At 34.0% G+C, this 20,384-nt stretch overlaps 2 protein-coding genes across 2 annotated transcripts; one reads left to right on the top strand and one right to left on the bottom strand.

Annotated features, from left to right (window-relative positions):
* Positions 1–2,484: 2,484 nt before the first annotated feature.
* Positions 2,485–6,738, bottom strand: LOC133329065 (phenoloxidase-activating factor 2). The gene is made up of 3 exons (XM_061537563.1): positions 6,646–6,738; positions 3,459–3,842; positions 2,485–3,366 (listed from the first exon to the last, which is right to left on the bottom strand). Exons 1-3 carry the CDS (start codon positions 6,736–6,738, stop codon positions 2,488–2,490), a joined length of 1,356 nt encoding a protein of 451 aa, XP_061393547.1. The 3' UTR covers positions 2,485–2,487.
* Positions 6,739–14,416: 7,678 nt separating this feature from the next.
* LOC133329058 (amino acid transporter heavy chain SLC3A1-like) lies at positions 14,417–19,120 on the top strand. Its single transcript, XM_061537555.1, has 3 exons — positions 14,417–14,796; positions 17,502–17,683; positions 17,755–19,120. The coding sequence occupies exons 1-3, from the start codon at positions 14,428–14,430 to the stop codon at positions 19,118–19,120; spliced, it is 1,917 nt and encodes a 638-aa protein (XP_061393539.1). The 5' UTR covers positions 14,417–14,427.
* The last annotated feature ends 1,264 nt before the right edge of the window (positions 19,121–20,384 follow it).

The raw sequence follows: 20,384 nt of genomic DNA, 5'->3' as shown, positions 1-20,384 counted from the left end.
GGATCAGTAAGTTAAAGGTTGTGAATTGGTTGTGATAAGTTTCAATTTATGGCACTCTTGGATAACAATGAATGCAAAAATATATGGATTCATGTTTTGGAATAGCCCCCATTTAAGGGTACCTCTCCATTTGCGATATTTTGAAGGTCCTTGCCTCAATAACCAACTAAAGCACCTGCAATGTCGCATATTGAGATGATATCATTTCAGATAATAGAATACCTGCTCGCATATTAAATGCGCCCATGCTTTGGACTCGTCCTTATAAAAAGGTCCCACTTTTTTAATAGAGGTCTACATTACCCGACGTTGAATATTTTCATTTAAAAATAATTATCGGCTTCAAAAATGAATAAAAATCAAAAATCACCGATTGTAATTACAGCTAAACGAATATTTTTGTTAATGAAAACAGAACAACCACATAACTTCTTTATATTCGAGAACAACAAAGTGTTTGACTATTTTGCAAAAAACATTCGACTGTTGTGCTAAAAATTGCTCAAATCACACTTTTACAATCAGAGCTCCATTTTCTACTACTAGATCTTCAATTTTTTATTTATTAAATACCAAGTTTGATGTTTGTTTTCACTAATTATGAAAACATTTATCAGGCGGCATTGACATATTTCAAGCATTTTCATAGATATGGGGGGTGGTCCACATTAGACGCATAGTCCACATTATCCGAAGTTACTCTAGTATTTATATCGATGTCATAGCGAAATTCCATCTACGAATTTAATTCCAACGTATCGTATCAAGGTTCGACCTTTGTCACCGCCTACAACATCCCTTTTTAAGAGCAGATTTGTTTGTAGTTGCGGGGTTTATTCCATACAAGTTACAATATATTCTTCACTGGTATACAACTGTTATTGTGCAACCTATGGAGGCTAAGGAGGACAACATTTAAAATATCATAGGAACCACAATTAAAATCAATTAAAATGTGTGTCCGTCCGTCCGTCCGTCTGTCCATTATAATTTGTAAACACGATACAGGCCACAGTTATGGACCAATCTTCACGAAATTTGGACCAAATACTAAATTTTTGTCGGTTTTTCTCGTCGCTTCTGAGGCCGCAATAATGACACGAACATCATGAAATTTTACATGGAGAAGGAGATCAGGCCAAAGAATAAGCATGCCTGTTTTCAACATGCCTGCGGTCAATATTTAGCGGGTCAAATGGACCCTGACTTCTGTGTGAAAAATGACAAAATTTGTATTCTATAGCGTATATATTTACCCCTGAAGGACATATACCCGAGAAGTTGATATTATATCCAGATGAGTGGTTGACCTTCAAATTAATATCATTTATATTGTTGTATGTGCTCGGATGTGGGAGTTACACCTAAATATTTACAGGTATCTCCGTATTCGTATATTATTTAGTAACCCATTATCACTCTAGAGATCGGAACTATAGCGCTGATTATCCATGAGGTATTTTCGAGTCAATCTATAGACCACAAATGAAAGCCGAACATCACAACCTACCCACGGTGAAGGGAATCTGGACAATAGGTATACTGAATACTCGTAATATTCGGAAAATATGTCAGTATGAGGAAGAGGTGCTGTTTACCTCTAATCGGGCAAGAGGATGCAAATATCACGAAATATTGCTCAGGATCGGAATTAACATCCGTGGTAGTTGTGTAGGGTATCGTATGGTCGGCCCCGTCCGACTATACTGCTCCGCTCACTGGTTTCTATTTTAGAAGTTGCAATAAAACATTTTTTAAAAAGCTCATTCCAATTCAATATTTATAAATTTTCTATGATCAGAATACTCATAGAAAATGCCTTATACAGATAAACTCTATTTTAATAACCTCAGTCTTAATGCTGTAACGTCTATTAGTCTGAGAAACTCCTGTCTGGCTAGATTGTGCGCATCATAACTCTTGTGCGCATCATAACTCTCGGACCACTATAAAAAAGAGGGACCTTTTTATAAGGACGAGTCCAAAACATGGGCGCTTTTAATATGCGTAACACTCGTGTCAAGTCCGATATGACATATTTGATTTTTGTAGAATGACTCAGCAGGAATATTTAATGTGTTCCTTCCTTCTAATACCTCACTAAAAAAGTTCCACATTTCAAATTGACCCAAACTTCGCACAAAACAAAATTCTAATAAATCTAGATCATATCGGAAGATGCATCGTATCGTTCCATTAGACGACTTGATCCCTATTTAGATTGATTTTACAGAATTTGTTATTTTTTGTATAAATTGCCAAATGTAATTTTGGTATCTTAGTACATTTAGATTGTACTGTATTAAGTAAATCCAGTAGATGAAGATTCTAATGTGCATGCAGCTCAATCATACCATGAATGACAATTTTCAGTCATCGTAATTTATTTTTAATTTGACTTGGACTTTTAAAAATATAGTTTTTATTTATTTTAGACATATTATCCGCTCGAGTATTACAAATGAATTTCATATCATATAAATGCACTTAGGGAGTGAAATCTCCGAATGGAATACCGCGGGCAGAAAGTTTCTCCGAAATCCATGGACGCAAATAGGGTACATTTGCATATACACCGGGAATATTTTCTTCTGCACAACCGACACCCCATGCCACAATACCAGCCTGGTAGTAACGATCATTATTGCCGGGAATGGGACAAACCAACGGAGAGCCGCCATCGCCCTTGCAGGTATCTTTTCCCTTCTCTCCGCCAGCACAGATGAAACTTTCGTGCAAATTAAAGTACATGCCCAAACGAGTCTGCCTCAAATTGGCTTGGCACCTGTCGTTTGGCACAACGGGCAAATCGATTTTCTTCAAAATCACCTGGTATTGGCCATCGCGGTTAAATTTATCCTTACCCCATCCGGTAGCATAGCAGCGGCTGTAATCAAAGTTAGCATTGGGCTCGGGCAGGCAGATGGGACGAATGTTTTCTTGCCATTCGAATGGCTCCTCAAGAATGAGCAGAGCCACATCGTTGTAGAGGGCACCCTTGTTATACTTTTCGTGTCTTATGATTTCACGCACACGCTTGTCCACATGGGGCAAAATCTCATTTGTGTTCTGGGTATCCCATTCACCGCCACGTACGACTAACTGATTGGCTTCGCGGTTAATGACACAGTGAGAGGCAGTCAAGACCACATTGTTGGCAATCAATGAGCCGCCACAGTCATACAAATGGATAATTTCACCGGCAGCATCCTCTGTGCGCAGAATTGCCACCATCCAAGGGAATTCAGCGAATTGAGATTCATTGTCATTATCACCGGTAATTCTGTATCCTACACCATCCTTGTTGCGCCAACCACAACCACCATGCACTACAGGTGGTAGAGGGGGAATCACAGGTTGGTCTCTCTAAAAACAACAACAAAAACAAGATATTGGTACTTATTCAGTACAACACCAAGGCCGAGGAGGACGAGTAGGTTGTCAAGCAACTAGCTTACCTTGTTTGGCAGATCACAGCAGAGTTCATTGTACGCACAGACGGAATCGTCAATGCGAATATCAATGAAACCCTCACCAGATGTGCTAATGGCACCATCCACACACAGATGGCGCGGAACACATTCCTTGTCAAGGCCACAAGATTTGTATGCGCCGCCACTGGATGAACTGGTATCTACTCTATTGGCTTGTGTTGGGGTCACTTGGGTAACAGGTGCCGGTGTTGGTTGGAAAACAGTCGATGTTGATGTGTCTGGCTTGGGGGTAAAGACATTGTTAATTAAATCCTCCAAAGACAATCCCTGTCCTTGGGTGCCGACGGCCAACAGCACTAAGACCAACACAAAGCTGGTCACCTTAAAAGCCATACTTCGAGACTTTTTCTGTAAAGAAATCGAATGAAATTAGAATTTGTCGTCGTTTTTTTTTTGTCTTCAAATTTTACACGTACAATCACAGATAATTTCAACATTTAAATGTTTGACAATGAATTAGTGATAAGCATGTTTCGATTTAAAACTGGGGTGAGTGCGGTTATCATCAGCAGAGAATTTTGTTTTGTAAAATAACTATTAGTCGTCATGTCATTTAAGGTCACTAAATTTATTACAGTGCAGCCTTGTTGTTTTGGTATTGTGCCCAATGTGTTTTCAAAATGACTGAATTTTTTGTTGTAATAATATGCTGAATACGTTGGGATAATACAGTTTCCAACATTGCCATATTTATTGGCATATGGAATTGTAACGCGAAAAATGCAATTCCCATAAAGAAAAACAAATATAAATAAATTGATAATTGTGGGATTTTCCGGATTATGGAAATTGAGAGTAAACAATTGAAAATCGAACACGTGGCGCATCGCAGCCCCTACTAAACTTATCAATCTAGCATTTTAAGAACATAGAGTAATGTTCGAATGTAAACAATATATATATATATATATATATATGCTGTTACAATATAGACCAACAATTTTGTTTTAAATGAGTGTTGTCGGGTACCAAGAAAATTCATTTTTGGCTTGTAGCAACTTGCACTGCCTATGTGTCTTATACTTGCCGAGCTCGGAACACTTATCAATCTGTTCAAGTTTGGAAATTAACCCCATTCAACGATACAATCCGACAATTTTTTATGGTCATGTAACTTTTTTACATTTGAACCAAATGTGTTTAAGACCTTACTGAAACAAACAATACTGGTTCAGGTTTGTGTATAGTCCCTAAAAAATGGAACCGTACACTTTTATATTTTTATTATTACTTATTTATTTATATATTTTTGAATATCTTCCAATATAATGTTTATTAACTGGTTTTCGTTTTGGTATATGCAATGGTTTAACCCAATTTTTGGTTGGATGAGAGTGCTAGTCACATTTTAGCAAAATTGTCTGCCAATTATGGTTTTCAAGGGAAACAGTACACAACTTTCAATATATGTAGGTCCGGTTATGGCGAATGACCTATGCAACGGTTTTAATACCCTAATAGCCTAAACCATAAGGTGGAGTTATGATTGCATTTCTCATTGCATTGCAACATATCGTCACAATTTCGGTATAGGCCCATATTATTTGATATTTTGGCAGCATTTTTTAACCTAACCTAATTTCACATTTTCTCATTCTAAACCGAGGTCGGACCGTAAGCACAGCTGAGTATTAAGTTTGCCTATTTTATTTCTTTTAAAAAATTTACAAATGTACATACATATGTGTTCTAGAAAATAAAATTTAAAAATTTTGTAATATTATATGGGATTTCACATCTGGGAACTCCTGTCGCAATTTCTGATCTGATTTAGTTACAACAGCTGATAATTTCACTTTAAATATTTTTAGATGATTTGGGTTGGAGGACATATGTACCATAAACTCGTATACTGATTTTTCAGCCGTTTCCGAGATAATTTTTTTTAAATATGGTCTGATAATGGATTATAACCTATTCTCAGATTTACTGAATCTTTTTTGTTCAAAATCGGAGGAGTATTTATACGAACAGTGTGAAAAGAGAATTCTATGTATGAGAAGTTCCGAAAAAAAAATAAACCAAAGTTTAATTATTTGTACAAAAAAAGATCACCACTATTTTAATGACTATAAATGAAAATGCTGCTGAAATAAAAACTGCAAAATCAAAAATGTCGCGTATGTGACTCAGAAGAATCCTTCGCAAAAAAAAGACAGGCAAAAATTTGAAAGTTTAAAAGCGCTTATATTTGCATTTTTAAACTATCAAAATTTGGCTTTATATTTCTTATGTACGAAAAGAAAATTTACTGTTCAATATGTTCACACAATCCCGGCATACACAGAAGTTAGTATGCTATGTTTTGTATTTTAGTATGTAAGTTTAAAATAAATTAAAGCTTTACTTATGTTCACACAACTCGCAGAGTTTTCTTATTATTAGCAATGATGTCTAAAATCATTTATATTTGAAATCGCGTGAGTGACCACACTTTTGTGGCTTTAAAACCCGGGGTTCTCATTTTTTTGGTACCATTCAAATTAAACAAAGTGTTAAGGGTGAATTGTAAAAAATATAACTCCGTTTGATTTATTCAACATTTATTTTGCCTCCGAAAGTCCTCTAAGTGGCCGCGCCCATATGGCCACTATCTTTTGAGATAAAAGTCACAAAAGAGCGGTAACTCATGTGCGAAAATTTGTTTCTTTTTAAATAGAAAATGTTACCAATTTGATTTGGCCACAAGATATTTTATACTGTAATTCGTGACAAATGTGTGAGCACATTGGCAATTTCTTGCAGCAAGTTCGCCCAATATTCAGCAAAGTAACTTGTCAGTGGACACTTAACTTCAAAAAAAAAAGGGAAACCAATTCCTACACTTCTAGAAATTCTGTATTATTTAGGAAATCCAGAGATTTAGTGTGAGTATTGAAAATAATTGCATGCAATTTTTCCATAAATAACGATTTTTATGAAAAAACATCGCCTTTAAAGTGGCCACATAATTAAAACCTTGTGTGATCTTTTACTTTACTGCAGTTTTTTGAAAATATTTTTTTAACTCATTAAATTTGCTGATAAAAAATTTAAAAAAAAAAAACTGTAAAATTTATCAAAATGTTTGCCATAGTAAATGTTGTTTTAATTACGTGAACACCACTATATATACAATATAGTAACGAAAGTCCTATTGTCGCACATATACCTGGGCATCATGTTCTCGGGTGATTTTACTCATTTGCTCATTGCTGTCCACCAAACAAAAGACGCATGCCTGAATTGGTATCATTGGTGTCATTTACATTTATAAAATTTTATTGAATACGATTATAGAAGTATTTATGTGATCAACACTTTTTGCTTCGTTTTATTTTATTATTTTTATTTTTTTCTTTTAGGTAATTTTATATACATACATATTTGTCTCATATTTTAACAGAATTTGTCGTTTTATATACACACATATAATATTCTATTTTGGAACATTTGTCCCAATTTCAAATATTTGATAAGCCGAAACGAAAAAGGGAACAAATAATTTAAACGTGCAATCTTCAGTTTGACCTATTTTATAAAATATGATTTTGGAAAAATCCCCAAAAATATAAACAAAAATATTTCTTTTTAAAAAATTGATAATTTAGTTTGTGTTTCTGGCAAAACTTTTTAAATTAGTAAAGTAGAAATTGAAAACACATATTTTTCGTATAATATAATATATTGAAAGTTCTGAAATGAACGGTAAATGTCTACGGAGTGAAATTTTTGAAAAAAAAAAGCAACAACAATTGTAAAATACGCTTCGATGTGTGTGGGTGTATGTTTTTTTTTTACTAAAAGGCGCGTCTCATTATTAAGATTACTGACAACTTAAGAATTATGACTTTTTATAAATAAAATGCATCGATCTACAAGATGTTATGGAAATTGTATGCGGCTTCAATGCGATTATAATAAAAAATTGAGACAAATGCTAATGAAGTTACTCTCGAGTTCTCCATATTATGCGCATGTCTTATATATTAATTATAAGATTATGATACATTTTGATTTTTTTTATTTTTAGCAGCGAAAGTTTATTATTTTCATTTTTAATATACAGAAAAATATATATAGAGATAAAAGAAATTTCACCAAAAATATTTACTGATATCGATTATATAATATATGTATGGAAACGTGAACAGTCTTTTGAGAAACAATTTATTTTTAAATAAATATTTTTTTTTCAGAACGAAGGCATCGCCATTGAATGGTTTATAGAATCAATTCAAAAAAATAAAATCGCCGAAACAGCTTGTACGTGCAAAAGTTTTATTATGCACGGCAAAAGTACGAAGGCAAAAAAAATACTGGGTGAAATTAAATACAGCTTGTAAAATGTCAATAAAGTACACTCATCGATTAACTCCTTTATTTATGTTGTTTTTAAAATTCCTTTTTAATATGTATTACATTTTATAATGTTGAACGCATAACGGAGCTATTCTTTATTATTCAGAAAATATATTATAAATTTAAAAAGATTATATTAATATTTAAGCTAAGTGAGCACAGAACATCCCAATTATACTGGACATTAGACATTGGTACCGGATATTTTACATTTGTATGAAATATGTAAAAGGAAAAAATATTTACTATATATAATAGAACATATTCTATGTTCATATATTACACTGCAGTTACCCTAATATTAAAACGTGAGTTTTTGAATATTTTTATTTCTCTTTGTGTCATATATAAACACACACGGGCATAAGCAGTAAGTAAATAAAATTCCGATATAGACACTCATTTGTTAATTGCTTTTATAAATAATTACTGTGTTGATAATATTTACAGGTAGTTTCCAAATAAATTTGTATAAATCTCACAAGAGAATAGTTATTATGAATGTAAAATCAATTCGAATATTTGAGAAGTTATCCATCGTTGTCAATTAATTTTGAAAAATGCATACATTGTAACCAACCTTAAAAAACTACATTCACACTTGTCTTTTGATAAAATTCTCCCACTGCGTGGAATTGTTAATTAGGAAGTTTTTAAAATTATATCAAATTGACGATGGCGAAATTGTTCGTATAAATGGGTAATTTAAACAAATGCAGGAAACCCCAGACTCTTTACTTGTCAAATCGATTATTATATTTTTTAGTTGAGAATGTTTTTTAAGTTTTTAAATGTATATTTTAATACCACTTTAGTTATTAATTTTATATTATAATACTATAGCTGATCTTAACAAAAACCATTTTCACAATATATTTGTATACAAATGCACATACAATTCAATAAATAACAATGGAGCACGTGTTTAATAAAATCTGCGTATTAAAAATTAAAAAAAAAATTAAAATAAAAACAATTAACTGTGTATAATGTGGTATATTGGTTAAGTAACAAGGAGAGTTATTTGAAATTCTGGTTAGCAATACGAGAATTGTTCAAAAAGTAACAGGAATTTAGAATTTTCCTGTCTTGTTTGATTACACAATACAAAATAAAATTTGTAGATCCTCTTAAGGGGTAAAATATTGTTGAAGAGTGAAAATCAATATTTCGAGTAGTTCACGTGATAAGCAGTGAGTATTATTTGAAAAACCAACCCAAGTCAAAAAAAAAAAAAACTTAAAACCTGATTTAAACATAAACCTTATCTAATAATTCGAACCCCCAGCTAAGGTCTTTCTTCCACCATCATAAGCTTTCAGTTATTATTTTTAATAAGTTAGACAATATTTATTGACAGCTGGTAACTTTTTTTAGTTCGTGCTCCAATTTTTGTGTCATAATTGGACCAAAAAGTCTAGTTTTTCAAAAAATGAAACGACAGTGTTGGCTTGTTTATATAAAAATATACATAGTTAGAAACTTTTGCTAGGATCTAAATAAAATTACTCCGACTTGGGATAAAAAATCCAATTTATTTGTTAATTCATGTGTACTTAAAATCCCTATAAACCCAGATCTACAAATCTATTTCGGCTGAAAATCAGACTCGACTTGGAATTGTGTATACTGATCATGAATGCATTTGTGGGTCTAGAATAGTTATTTCTATGAGTTACAAATTGATTGACCAAAATTATATGTTCTTCATATTATTGAACAAATTCACAGACAGATATCTGCGACCTAATATATTTTCGGCATTTTCAGCTCAGTTTGTGATCTCAGAAATAAAAGTATTTATATTCGGTTAACTATAAATTATACACCGCTGCCCTGATCATTACCCAGAGGGTCTGTACTGTACACTGTTTGAAATCAATGTTCTTGCAGTACATTTACTTTGCACGGGATTTCATTAATCCAGTAGTTTTAAATTTTCAATTCCATTGCATATAATGTCAAATAAATCCTCATAAAGTAGGTTAACCCGGTAAAAGTTCTAGTGTACAAAACGTCTTACGGGGGGTATATATTTAAAAAAAAAACGATATCTGTTTTTGGTTATAATCGATATGCGTTTCTGACTGACTGAAGGAAATCAGAAATCGCAGGTTAGTTTTATTTTAGTTGTAAAAAAAAACCGGTAAAATCTCCATGGTACTAACTATGCTCTTCATATCATCCGCATAAACTATTTCCGCAATGAAAAATGCGTCACTTAATATTTGTTTTCTTTTTTTATTTTTCATATGCCAATTAATGAATTTTATTTAAACTTTTCGAAATCTTGTCGTACATATTATGGTAATTGCATAAATTACTAAAATAAATATTTATTTATTTTCGATAATTACTATTCGAAGAACTGCAAAAAATACTGATCTTGAAAATTGCAAAAAGCCCCCCATCAAAAGAAAAAAACTGCCTCAAAAATCACAAACACACACAACACTTTTTTTTTGTTAATAAAACGGGTTTTTCTATTTCGACTCGGCTGACGGATTGGCAAAACCACAATTAACTGCACAACCACACTTAATCAAACCTTAACTTGAATAGTCAACAGTCAACTAGTGGGGGGTGGGGATTTCGTATTGTTTCACACGAGTCTTGTCGTTGTTGTTGCTTATTAACCGGATTCATTCTATGGTCATCCAAAATTATAGTTCATAAACTTGAATATCGAAACCTTATGAATAAACAAAAAAAAATATGTACGTGCTTGTGTGTGTGCACTCAAACTCAAGCTTATTCTCAATACTTTGTTAATATTAAATTATTTATTTTTGTAACGAATCTTCTTAGGTTCAACTCACTATTTTATGAGACGGCAGGAGGAAACGACCGATCGCTTAGACGATCTCTGAAGAACTGATTTGCGGTTGTCGTTCGAAAATGAAGTCACACAGAATCAATATGTAATTTTTTGAATCGAAGCTGCAGATATTTATTTCTCTGAAATGAAGATGAGCATTTTTATTATTTAGTTATTCATTCATTTCATTGGCATTCGTCTTCTACACGATTTAGTTCTTATTGAGCTTTTAGTAATGTATTCAACATTCTGTTGTTAACATTCGTGCACCTTATGACATATAGATGGCGCTAACGCAAAGAAAAACAGAAGTCTACAACGAGAATGGTTTCTGTGATAAAGGGCGAACAAATCATTAACCTTGTAGAAAAAAAACTGAAATTGCTTATTTTGTGTGTGTTTTATGGACATATTAAAAAAATCTCCAACTATCTAAAATTGAGGGTATCGTTATATGGTGAATATACCAAAACGTGTTTCTATATTGATAATTTTTTTTTAATTTTTATACCCTTAATTTTTATACCCTGTGGTATAGGGTATTATGTCTTTGTGAACATGTTTGTAACAGGCAAAAGGAATCGAGATAGACCCATGATTCCTTCTGAGAATATGCATAGAATTACTTTCTGAGTCGATTTACGCATGTCCGTTCGTCCGTCCATTTATTTTTGTGAACAAAGTACAGGTCGCATTTATGATCCGATTTGGATGAAATTTGGTACATGTCACTTATTTAGCCCAAGGACGAACACTATTGAAATTGGAGAAAATCGGTTCGTGTTCAGATATATCTCCCATATATAGTTTCGTCCGATTTTAGGTGAATGGTGCACCAAACTCCCAATATTGGTCCGATTGAAATAACATTTTGCACAGAGTACTGAATTAAGTCCAGATTGATTTATGCGATTTTTTGTTGGAATCGGTTCAGATTTAGATATAGCTCCCATATATATAGTTTCGTCCGATTTGAGCTAAATGGTGCACAAAACTCCCAATATTGGTCCGATTGAAACAAAATTTTGCACAGAGTACTGAATTAGGTCGAGATTGATGTATGCGATGTTTTGTTTGAATCGTTTCAGATTTAGATATAGCTTCCATATATATTTTCGTCCGATAGCGCACCGAGTAGTCTATGTTTGTTCTATATTCACGAAATTTTGTAGCGTGTATTGAATTTAGAATGATTTGGTTAAGTTTGAAATCGGTTCAGATTTAGATATAGCTCACATATATACTTTAGTCCGAAGATTGAAGACTTTTCAGGTTTAAATATAGATTCCATATATATTTTCATCCGATTTCATCAAAATGATGTACCAAATAACTAAAGTTTGTCCGCTTAGGACGAATTAGTGCACAAAGCACGAAATCGAACCTAGAATAACGTGTATTGGATTTTGTGTCGAGATAAATTTTGGATAGCGCATAGTGTTGCAGTACCAAATGGTGGATGCCAAGGTTGATCAAAGTCGTCCATTTATATTTAGATTTTATACATATTTTGCTCGATGATTAAAATTATATTTTTCATAGATTTCTGATTGTATATTTATGGGTTGTTTTAATTTAGTTCAAACACCTACAACATCACGCAGTTTTTAAATCTTTAAGTTTTTTTTTTAATTTCGTTAGATTCCATTTCAATGATCATCCAAAGATGATATGTCTCTTCTATCTAAAGGATATTGTCCATATGAGCATCTCTTGTATGTACCCAAAGTGGTGAAGGGTATCATATAGGCGGCCCCGTCCGACTTTTGAACTATCCTTACTGGTTTTATTTTAGTTTTGTTTGTAAGGGCGAGGATGACCATTGTATGATTTTTAATTGCTGGAATTAGGCTGAGAGCAAGGTCGACAACACCGACTGAAACTTTCTAAATAGTTTTTGTTTACATTGCGTATGGGCATTAGATCTTCTTAGAACGTTTTATAAAAGTTGAGTTTTAATATATTATCTGATATATTTTCTCCATTTCGAGTTTGGGAAACTTGCGTTTTCCTCCTGGGAGATACCTACGGTTGTCCAAAAAACAGACAAACGCAAAATATTGGTCCAAAATAGGCAGAAATTGCCAGAATTAGTAGAAATCAAAAAAATATTTTGTTAAAATTTGCTAAAATACAATTTACAACATTTGTGTTTTTTCTATTATTGTCCAGCCAATACTTAAAAAAGTAAAATTGTTAAGTTTTTTGTTGCCTCAGAAACCTGCTAGTGCGCCTATAGTGAGTGCATCACAGAGATGGTCCGTCAGAAACAGTGGCGTAAATGACATGCATTTCCGACGTATAATACATCGTCGGAACGTCGGAAACCCTCTCAAAACTTTGCTATTTTCATAAATCAATTTGGAAATTGTGTTTGCTTTACTTAAATCTATATAAAAATTTTAAAATTTTCTTCTCAAAAATTGATATTTTCCCGTACTGCAACAATCTCCTATTTTTCACAATTTATTTCGATATCATAAAGGAAAAATGGTTATCGTAGTAAAAAATAGTAGATTCTTGCAGTACGGTAACATACCAAATGTTTCAAATTTTTTATCAGTTCTAGTAAGGAATAGTCAGATATATGGAAAAATAATACATATTCATGGAAATAGCTGTATATGGTGATAATATTGAAATATATTACGTTTACTACATTTATTACATTTTGTACAGGTATATGACGTTTTCGACGTTTACACCTATTTGACAATAACAAAGTTTCAATTATGAAAATAAGACCAGTTCGATCCAGAGAATAGTGCTAGTTTTTAATATTTTCGAAACATACATTAAAAAATAATACAATTTCTGTTTTATATAAAAATTTGTAAAATCTTCAGCTGACAATTTAATTATTCTTAACAGGGTTTCACTAATTTGTATTATATCGCAAATACAACCCTTCAAGCATTTCGTAAATAAAAATCGGATTCCATATATTCATCACAAAAATGTTACACTTGACAGTGGATACTGAATCCAAACAAAAATTCTCATTGCGCATTCGCCGTAGTCCCTTGGCTACAGCGAGCACAGACACACACGTTCCTTCTCATATCCAACAACAAATACGAAACCTTACCATTTCCAAATATTCTTCTCAGTCGTATAGATTGTTCGCTGTCATCCAAATTCAATTTGGAACCACTGAAAACTCTTCCAACTACAAATATCCACATTCGGTGGAAAATTAATTTGAGAACTTCAATTTAATTGAAATCAATTGAAACGTTAATTTGTTTGTTCAACTCGTTGGTGTTTGCAGTTTCAATAAGAGCAGAATAGTCACCATCGTCACCATCCATCGAATCGCAGGCAGTCGAATCACAAAAGTACAAAATCGAACAAAAAAAAAAAAAAACGCATAAACAAGCATTTCAATACGAAATTCATTTATTTGTTTGTTGCGGATGATAAAAATAAACACATCGAACCAACACTAGCAGCACCCACCCTCTTACAGCGGGCACCCCTCGCAATACATCGTTCCCATTGCCTCCAGAACACCGAATCCAACACACAGAGAGCTCAACGAATTCTCATTTGCAGAGCTCATCAGTTTATATCCACTCGCAGTAAGAACTGCGGCCTCGCTATTTCCCTCCTTTTGAAATTGTAGAGAATTTTCATAATTTTTTCATTTGGTTCGATTGTGGTTATGTTTTTCCGTCTTACGTTGCAGTAACGAAATAACACCAGAACAAAGAACAAGAATCTAAACATTAAAAGGTAGTCAGTGTGTTAACCTTTGGCCCAGTCCATAGTGATATGAACAAAATGGGCATCTCTACAGACCCCGCATTACTGGACGTGGAATTGCCACGCACATTGATAGAATCACCGTCGGTGTCCACATTTCTGCCCGAGGAGGAGGCATCCATTTGTCCACTGCTGTCCTCGAATACCAATGGCTCGACGACACCGATGACATTCTCACACCCATTGACGCCGTGCATCGACAACGATAACGACAGCAATACTTCGGCGAATTTGTGTAACGAGGATGGCAAGGTCGAGACAAGTTCATCATCTGGCAGTAGCTCTGGCATTGGTATGAGTGTACCGGATGAGACCTCAGCGACCCTCTTCAATAAGCACTCCTACAAACATTTGCAAAATAATAACACATCCGCACAGGTAAATATTATGGCATTGATGCAAAAAGTTAAAACATCTATAGAAACTTGGCGAATTATTTAAGAGTCCAGAAATATATTTGTTTACAAAATATTGAAACCGTTTTGGATGATGCGCATTTATATAATGGTGTTTACATTACCAGTTACACCATTTCCAAATGCAATAACAGTCATTGGCGTCTAATACGTTTAAAATGAAAATATTGTGTAGAAGATAAATAACACAATGTGCAACAAGAATTTGTGGGATTACATGTCATCAGGCAAATCGAATGAGGAATCATTTGGAAGTTAAAAAAAACAGTTACACCATTTCCAAATGCAATAACAGCTATTGGCGATATACGCTAATAGAACTCGTTACGTTTAAAATGAAAATATTGTTTAGAGGACAAGATTTTTGGACAGATAGAAAAGTTCTGCATAGATAGAATTTTTGAATTATGGCGTCGTGCATTTTTTGCTGGTAACTCAAAACTTCGTGTAGGTTATTTGTGAGATTACATGTCATCAGTCAAATCGGATGATTAATCACATGGAATAAATTATTTTTCGACGAGTCAACAGGTTCCGCTGGTAAAACAATACCATTTGTTTATTGAAAACTTCATGTATAATGTTTTAAGGGAATAATTATTAATTTAGACTGTTTTAGGCCTGCTTTTATACTTTTTAATTTGTATTTACCGGACAAGTTCGATGTCATGGTCTCACAGGTGGTCATCAATGAAGAACAACAGGCAATAAATGCATTCGTAAGCAAGTATATTTTGAAGTTTGTCTTTTTTCCTCAACTACCGTCCTTCTGCAGCAGGATGTACGAGCATTAATTTGTTTTTTTTTTTTTTTTGCCTAGAACTATACGATAGCCAAAAAAATGTAATTAAACTACAGGTCGTCAAGTTGAATAACTTTTACTATTTCTTCACCGGGCAGGAGGTTATATAATGCTTTTAGATGTTTAAATGAACCAAGACTATATTCTGAGTAATGCAATTTTTGAATTTTGAATTTTTTACTCAGCTCGTAAAAACTTAAAATATTCTACTAGGTTCCCCATATATGGTCTGTTCCCGTACTGCAAGAATCTACTAGATTTTACTATTCCTACTTATCTAAGTAGCAAATAGAAATTATATTTTCGACAATTAAGGTATAGCATTTTTGTTGAACATATGATTGCACGAGACCAACTTCTTTATTGTACCATCAATATGACATTAGAGGAACTACGGGCAACGTGGAATACCATTTTCATTTTTTGATAAAAAATAGGAAAACATCGTTTTCACAATATAATAGATATGTTATATATATATATAGTTAATGCAATAACGTAAAAAAAACTACAAAATAAATAATATGGCGGGCAGTGTGGTCCAGAATATGCGGGTAATGTGGACAAGTTAGTTAAAAATCAGATTGTGGATTGCTTGTGATAAATTTATAATTATTTAAATTTTTGGTAACAATGAAAGCTAAAATATACGGGTTAATATTTAGGAAAAGCTCCCATTTAAGGGTATCACCCCATTTGCGGTATTTTGAAGGTCCTAGCTTCACCATCTAACCGAAGCGGCTATAATCGAGCATATCGAGTTTTTAGAGGGTAAAATACCTTCTCGCAGAAATGTTTTTAATATGGGCCCATTTTTTCGAACTAGTCCCCATGAAACTATACCGTTCTTTATAGTGGGCCGTCCACATTACCCGATAATTTTCGGCTTAAAAAGTAAATAAAAGTAAAAAATCACCAATTGTCATTACAGCTAGACGTACACTTGTTGTGGAAAATAAAGAACCAGATAACTTCTTTATAATTGAGGAAAACAAATTGTTTGACTCTTGTGCTAAAAAAAATGTTGAAATCCCAGTTTTCAATAAGAGCTTAACTAAATTTTCAAATTATGTATTCAAAATCATGTTAGATGTTTATTTTCACCTATTAGGAAAACATATATCAAGGCGGCATTGTCATATTTTATACAATTTCTAAGATGTGGTCCACATTAGACGCATAGTCCACATTATCCGAAGTTTCTCTAAACACTCAAAATTTTCAAATAGGGTATTTTACGATATCATAGCAACAGGACCGAAGAAATGTTAAACGTTTCATTCTTCTATAGAATATAGTTTTGAAATCCGACCTTTGATTTTCTGTACATTACTGTTTTTCATTCAATAGACACTTAGGTGCGCTTTAAATATTAAAATGCCTCTGTAATGAGAAACACCACCTGCATGTTTTTCGTCAAATTTATTTTACAAAATGAATTTTGACAAGTTTTTACAGCCTTGAGTGCAGTCACAACCCTAACAATAGTTATCCAAACCAACTGTAGGGTGATAATTCCATTGTTGTAAAATTCCTCTAACTTTAGCCAAAGCTTTTCAGAGGTGTGAAATGTTTATATTTATACAAGACGCGTCTCGTTCGTTCGTTCGTTCTGCAGACACATACATACATTTACCGCATTTGCGTTCGATTAACGTTTCTATCGAGTCCACTATTGAAGAAAGCTGCAATTAGCATCATCAAGTTTAATAGCCAAACAACTGAAAGATAGGTCGGACGACAAACGAATTCAATTAAAAAAATATCTTGGAATCCCAAAATATGGTTAATCACAACTCTTCTCTTCAAAATCTTCCATTGGCATTATTTACAACCACCTGATCTCTTTTATTCTGTTATTTTAGGATTCAAATGGTCATGGACCCAATGGCAACATACCGCTTGGCAAAGACACACCGTCGTTTGTATCGTGGAATTGGCCTCTTATACGGAAATGTACGTTTTTTGTTTTCATGTCCAGTTTGCTGGCCATGTGCGCCGTGGTGGTGGCCATGATTGTTACTCTGCCAAAAACCTGTAATCCAAAGTGAGTCTCTGTATGAATTTAAAATTTATAATTTCTCATGTTACTGACTGTCTGATTGATTTGCATTTTAGGACAATGTGGTACCGTGGCAGTGTCTTTTATGAAATATTTCCTGCCAGTTTTCAAGATTCCGACAACGATGGCATTGGAGATTTGCGCGGCATTGCCAAACGCAGTGACTACCTCAAGTCACTGGGAGTTTCGGCAATACGTCTGAATTCAATATTTCCTTCAACTCATTATCCTGAAGATTTCGTGAATATAACTAGCCTTACAGAGGTCTCCAAAGTTTTGGGAGCAGTAGACGATGTACAACAACTGAGCCAGGCTCTACATTTGCGCAACATGTCACTTGTTTTGGACTTACCCTTGTATCCCTTTTTAAAAGAGTTGGGAAAATCCGATGGGGCTAGTGCGGTGAAGGTTTTGGCCAGCACGGCATTGAACATATCCGAAGAGGTTGTTGTGACAACGACCACTCCTAGACCAGTGATCACAACGAATGTAATTACCCAAGCATTGCAGCATTGGATAAAATTCGGCGTCGATGGTTTCTATATAAAGGGTCTGGAGAATTTTGTAGAATTGGAAGACATTGATTACCACATGGCAGAATGGAAGGATATCCTAGGTGAAAGTCGAGTCCTCATTATAAACGAAGAAGTATTGCATAAAGTCGAGGAACCCCAACGAAGCAACCTCCTGAAACACGTCGATCTTGTGGATGTACACTTGAATGTTTTCAATGGCGCCCAAAGTTTGGAAGAACGCATCAATAGAGTACTTACCTCTGAAATTGCTCCTGCTGATCCCGGAGTATGGGTTCAGTGGTCTATCGCCGGTGTGGACCAAGCCCGTCTGACACGCGATGGTTTGAATTCTAATTTTACACTGACTGCCCTCCTAATGCAACTCATGCTACCTGGAACACCAAATATTTTCTATGGCGATGAAATTGGTCTGCAGGCCGCAAAAGATCAGCTCAATGAACACAACGAGACCAAACACCTACATCATTTGTCCACCATGCAGTGGCCTGAGAATTCTACCCAGCAATTCACAAATCGTGAAACCCTACCATGGCTGCCCAAAGCACCGGCAGCGAATTTCGATTATTTACCGGTTGTCTCTCGCATGATTCAGCTACGTGATCGCTCCCCTTCGATCTACAAAAATGCAATCTGTAAGACGGAAACGGTCTTGCCCAACACCGCAATTAGACGAAGTGACGACGACATACTAATCATCGAGAGAATATATCCTCGCCGCAATGCGTTTGCTTCAATCTCGAACTTTGGCCAAAAACGACTAACCTTAGACATGTCATCGAACTTCTACAGTGGTGTCGCGATGTTGCACGACAGCAGTGAAAAGATATATTTCAGTGACTTCCAGATTGGACCTGCCGAAAGTATCATTGTTCGACTGGATAAATAAGATGGTATGGCATGGAGCCAACAAACCAACATGCTCCCTCACTATCCACCGTAAACCGTACATAATTTTTATTAAATCTAATGATTTGTTATATTGCATAAATTTTTATTATCAAATAAATGTTGTACTTTAATAAAAAAAATAGATCATTTTAAATGTAGTATTTGGACGAGATAAATGGATGCGCAGTGAAAACAAATATTTTGAGAAAAATAAGTCGCGAGTTATCAGGTAGTAGAAAGGATATCAGGTAGTAGAAAGGTGATTTCCCAAAAATTATTTTATACCCAATATCACCTTGCCATCACATGAAGCAGTAAAATTGACAAGGGACCATTTATGTTGGGAATACTGAATAATATCGTTACCATTTCAAAATGTACTAACATAAGTGGTCCTTGTGTTGAGTAAAAAGATAACATGGAAACGGACTATACGATTTTAACGAAACTTTGTACAAGATGGGACCCATTGGTCCACTCCTTCTGGTACCTCCCCACACAGAGTCAAAATTTCCAATACTTATAAATCCAATATCAGGCTAATGGAATGTCCGATTTAAACAAACTTTGCTCAACTTATTACCTTTACCAAGCCTAGATTAAGTTTGAAGTAAAACCCATTGATTCACTCCTTCTGGTACCTCCCCCAGAGAGGGTAAACATTTTCAATATTTATAAATCCAATATCAGGATTTATAAATATTGAGTTATCGTAAGTTACTGAAATTTGGTACATGTGCTTGGCCTAAAGATCAACTGACAAAAAATTGGGTAGGTCGAACTAAGATTTGGTATACCTCCCATATAATAGGTCTTGAAAATGTCACCCTTTTTGGCCTATAAAATCTTTAATATTCAAACAATTCAATGAAAATTGGCAATTTACATTTAATTAGGCCTATAAAGCAACTGACCAAAAACTGGGTAAATCGGACCAAGATTTCATATACCTCCCATACAAAGGGTCTTGAACATTTTACTATTTTGGGCTATAAAATCTTTAATATTCAACCAAATTCAATGAAAATTGGCAATTTACATTTACTCATGTCTATAAAGCAACGGTCCAAAAACTGGGTAGACCAGACCAAGATTTGATATACCTCCCATACAAAGGGTCTTGAAAATCCGATTTTTTGACCTATAAATTGTTTATATTCATCCAAATTCCACGAAAAATTTCATGTCTTCGTCCATATTACATCAAATTTGGGCGAATACAGTAATAGGTGTTGTAATTTAGTTGTTGGACCATATTTCAG

Source organism: Musca vetustissima, unplaced genomic scaffold, assembly GCF_032173495.1.
Source record: "Musca vetustissima isolate MV318-11 ecotype Yass unplaced genomic scaffold, APGP_CSIRO_Mvet_v1 utg16045, whole genome shotgun sequence".
NCBI lineage: Eukaryota > Metazoa > Arthropoda > Insecta > Diptera > Muscidae > Musca > Musca vetustissima.
This window is presented reverse-complemented; position numbering and strand designations above follow the sequence as displayed.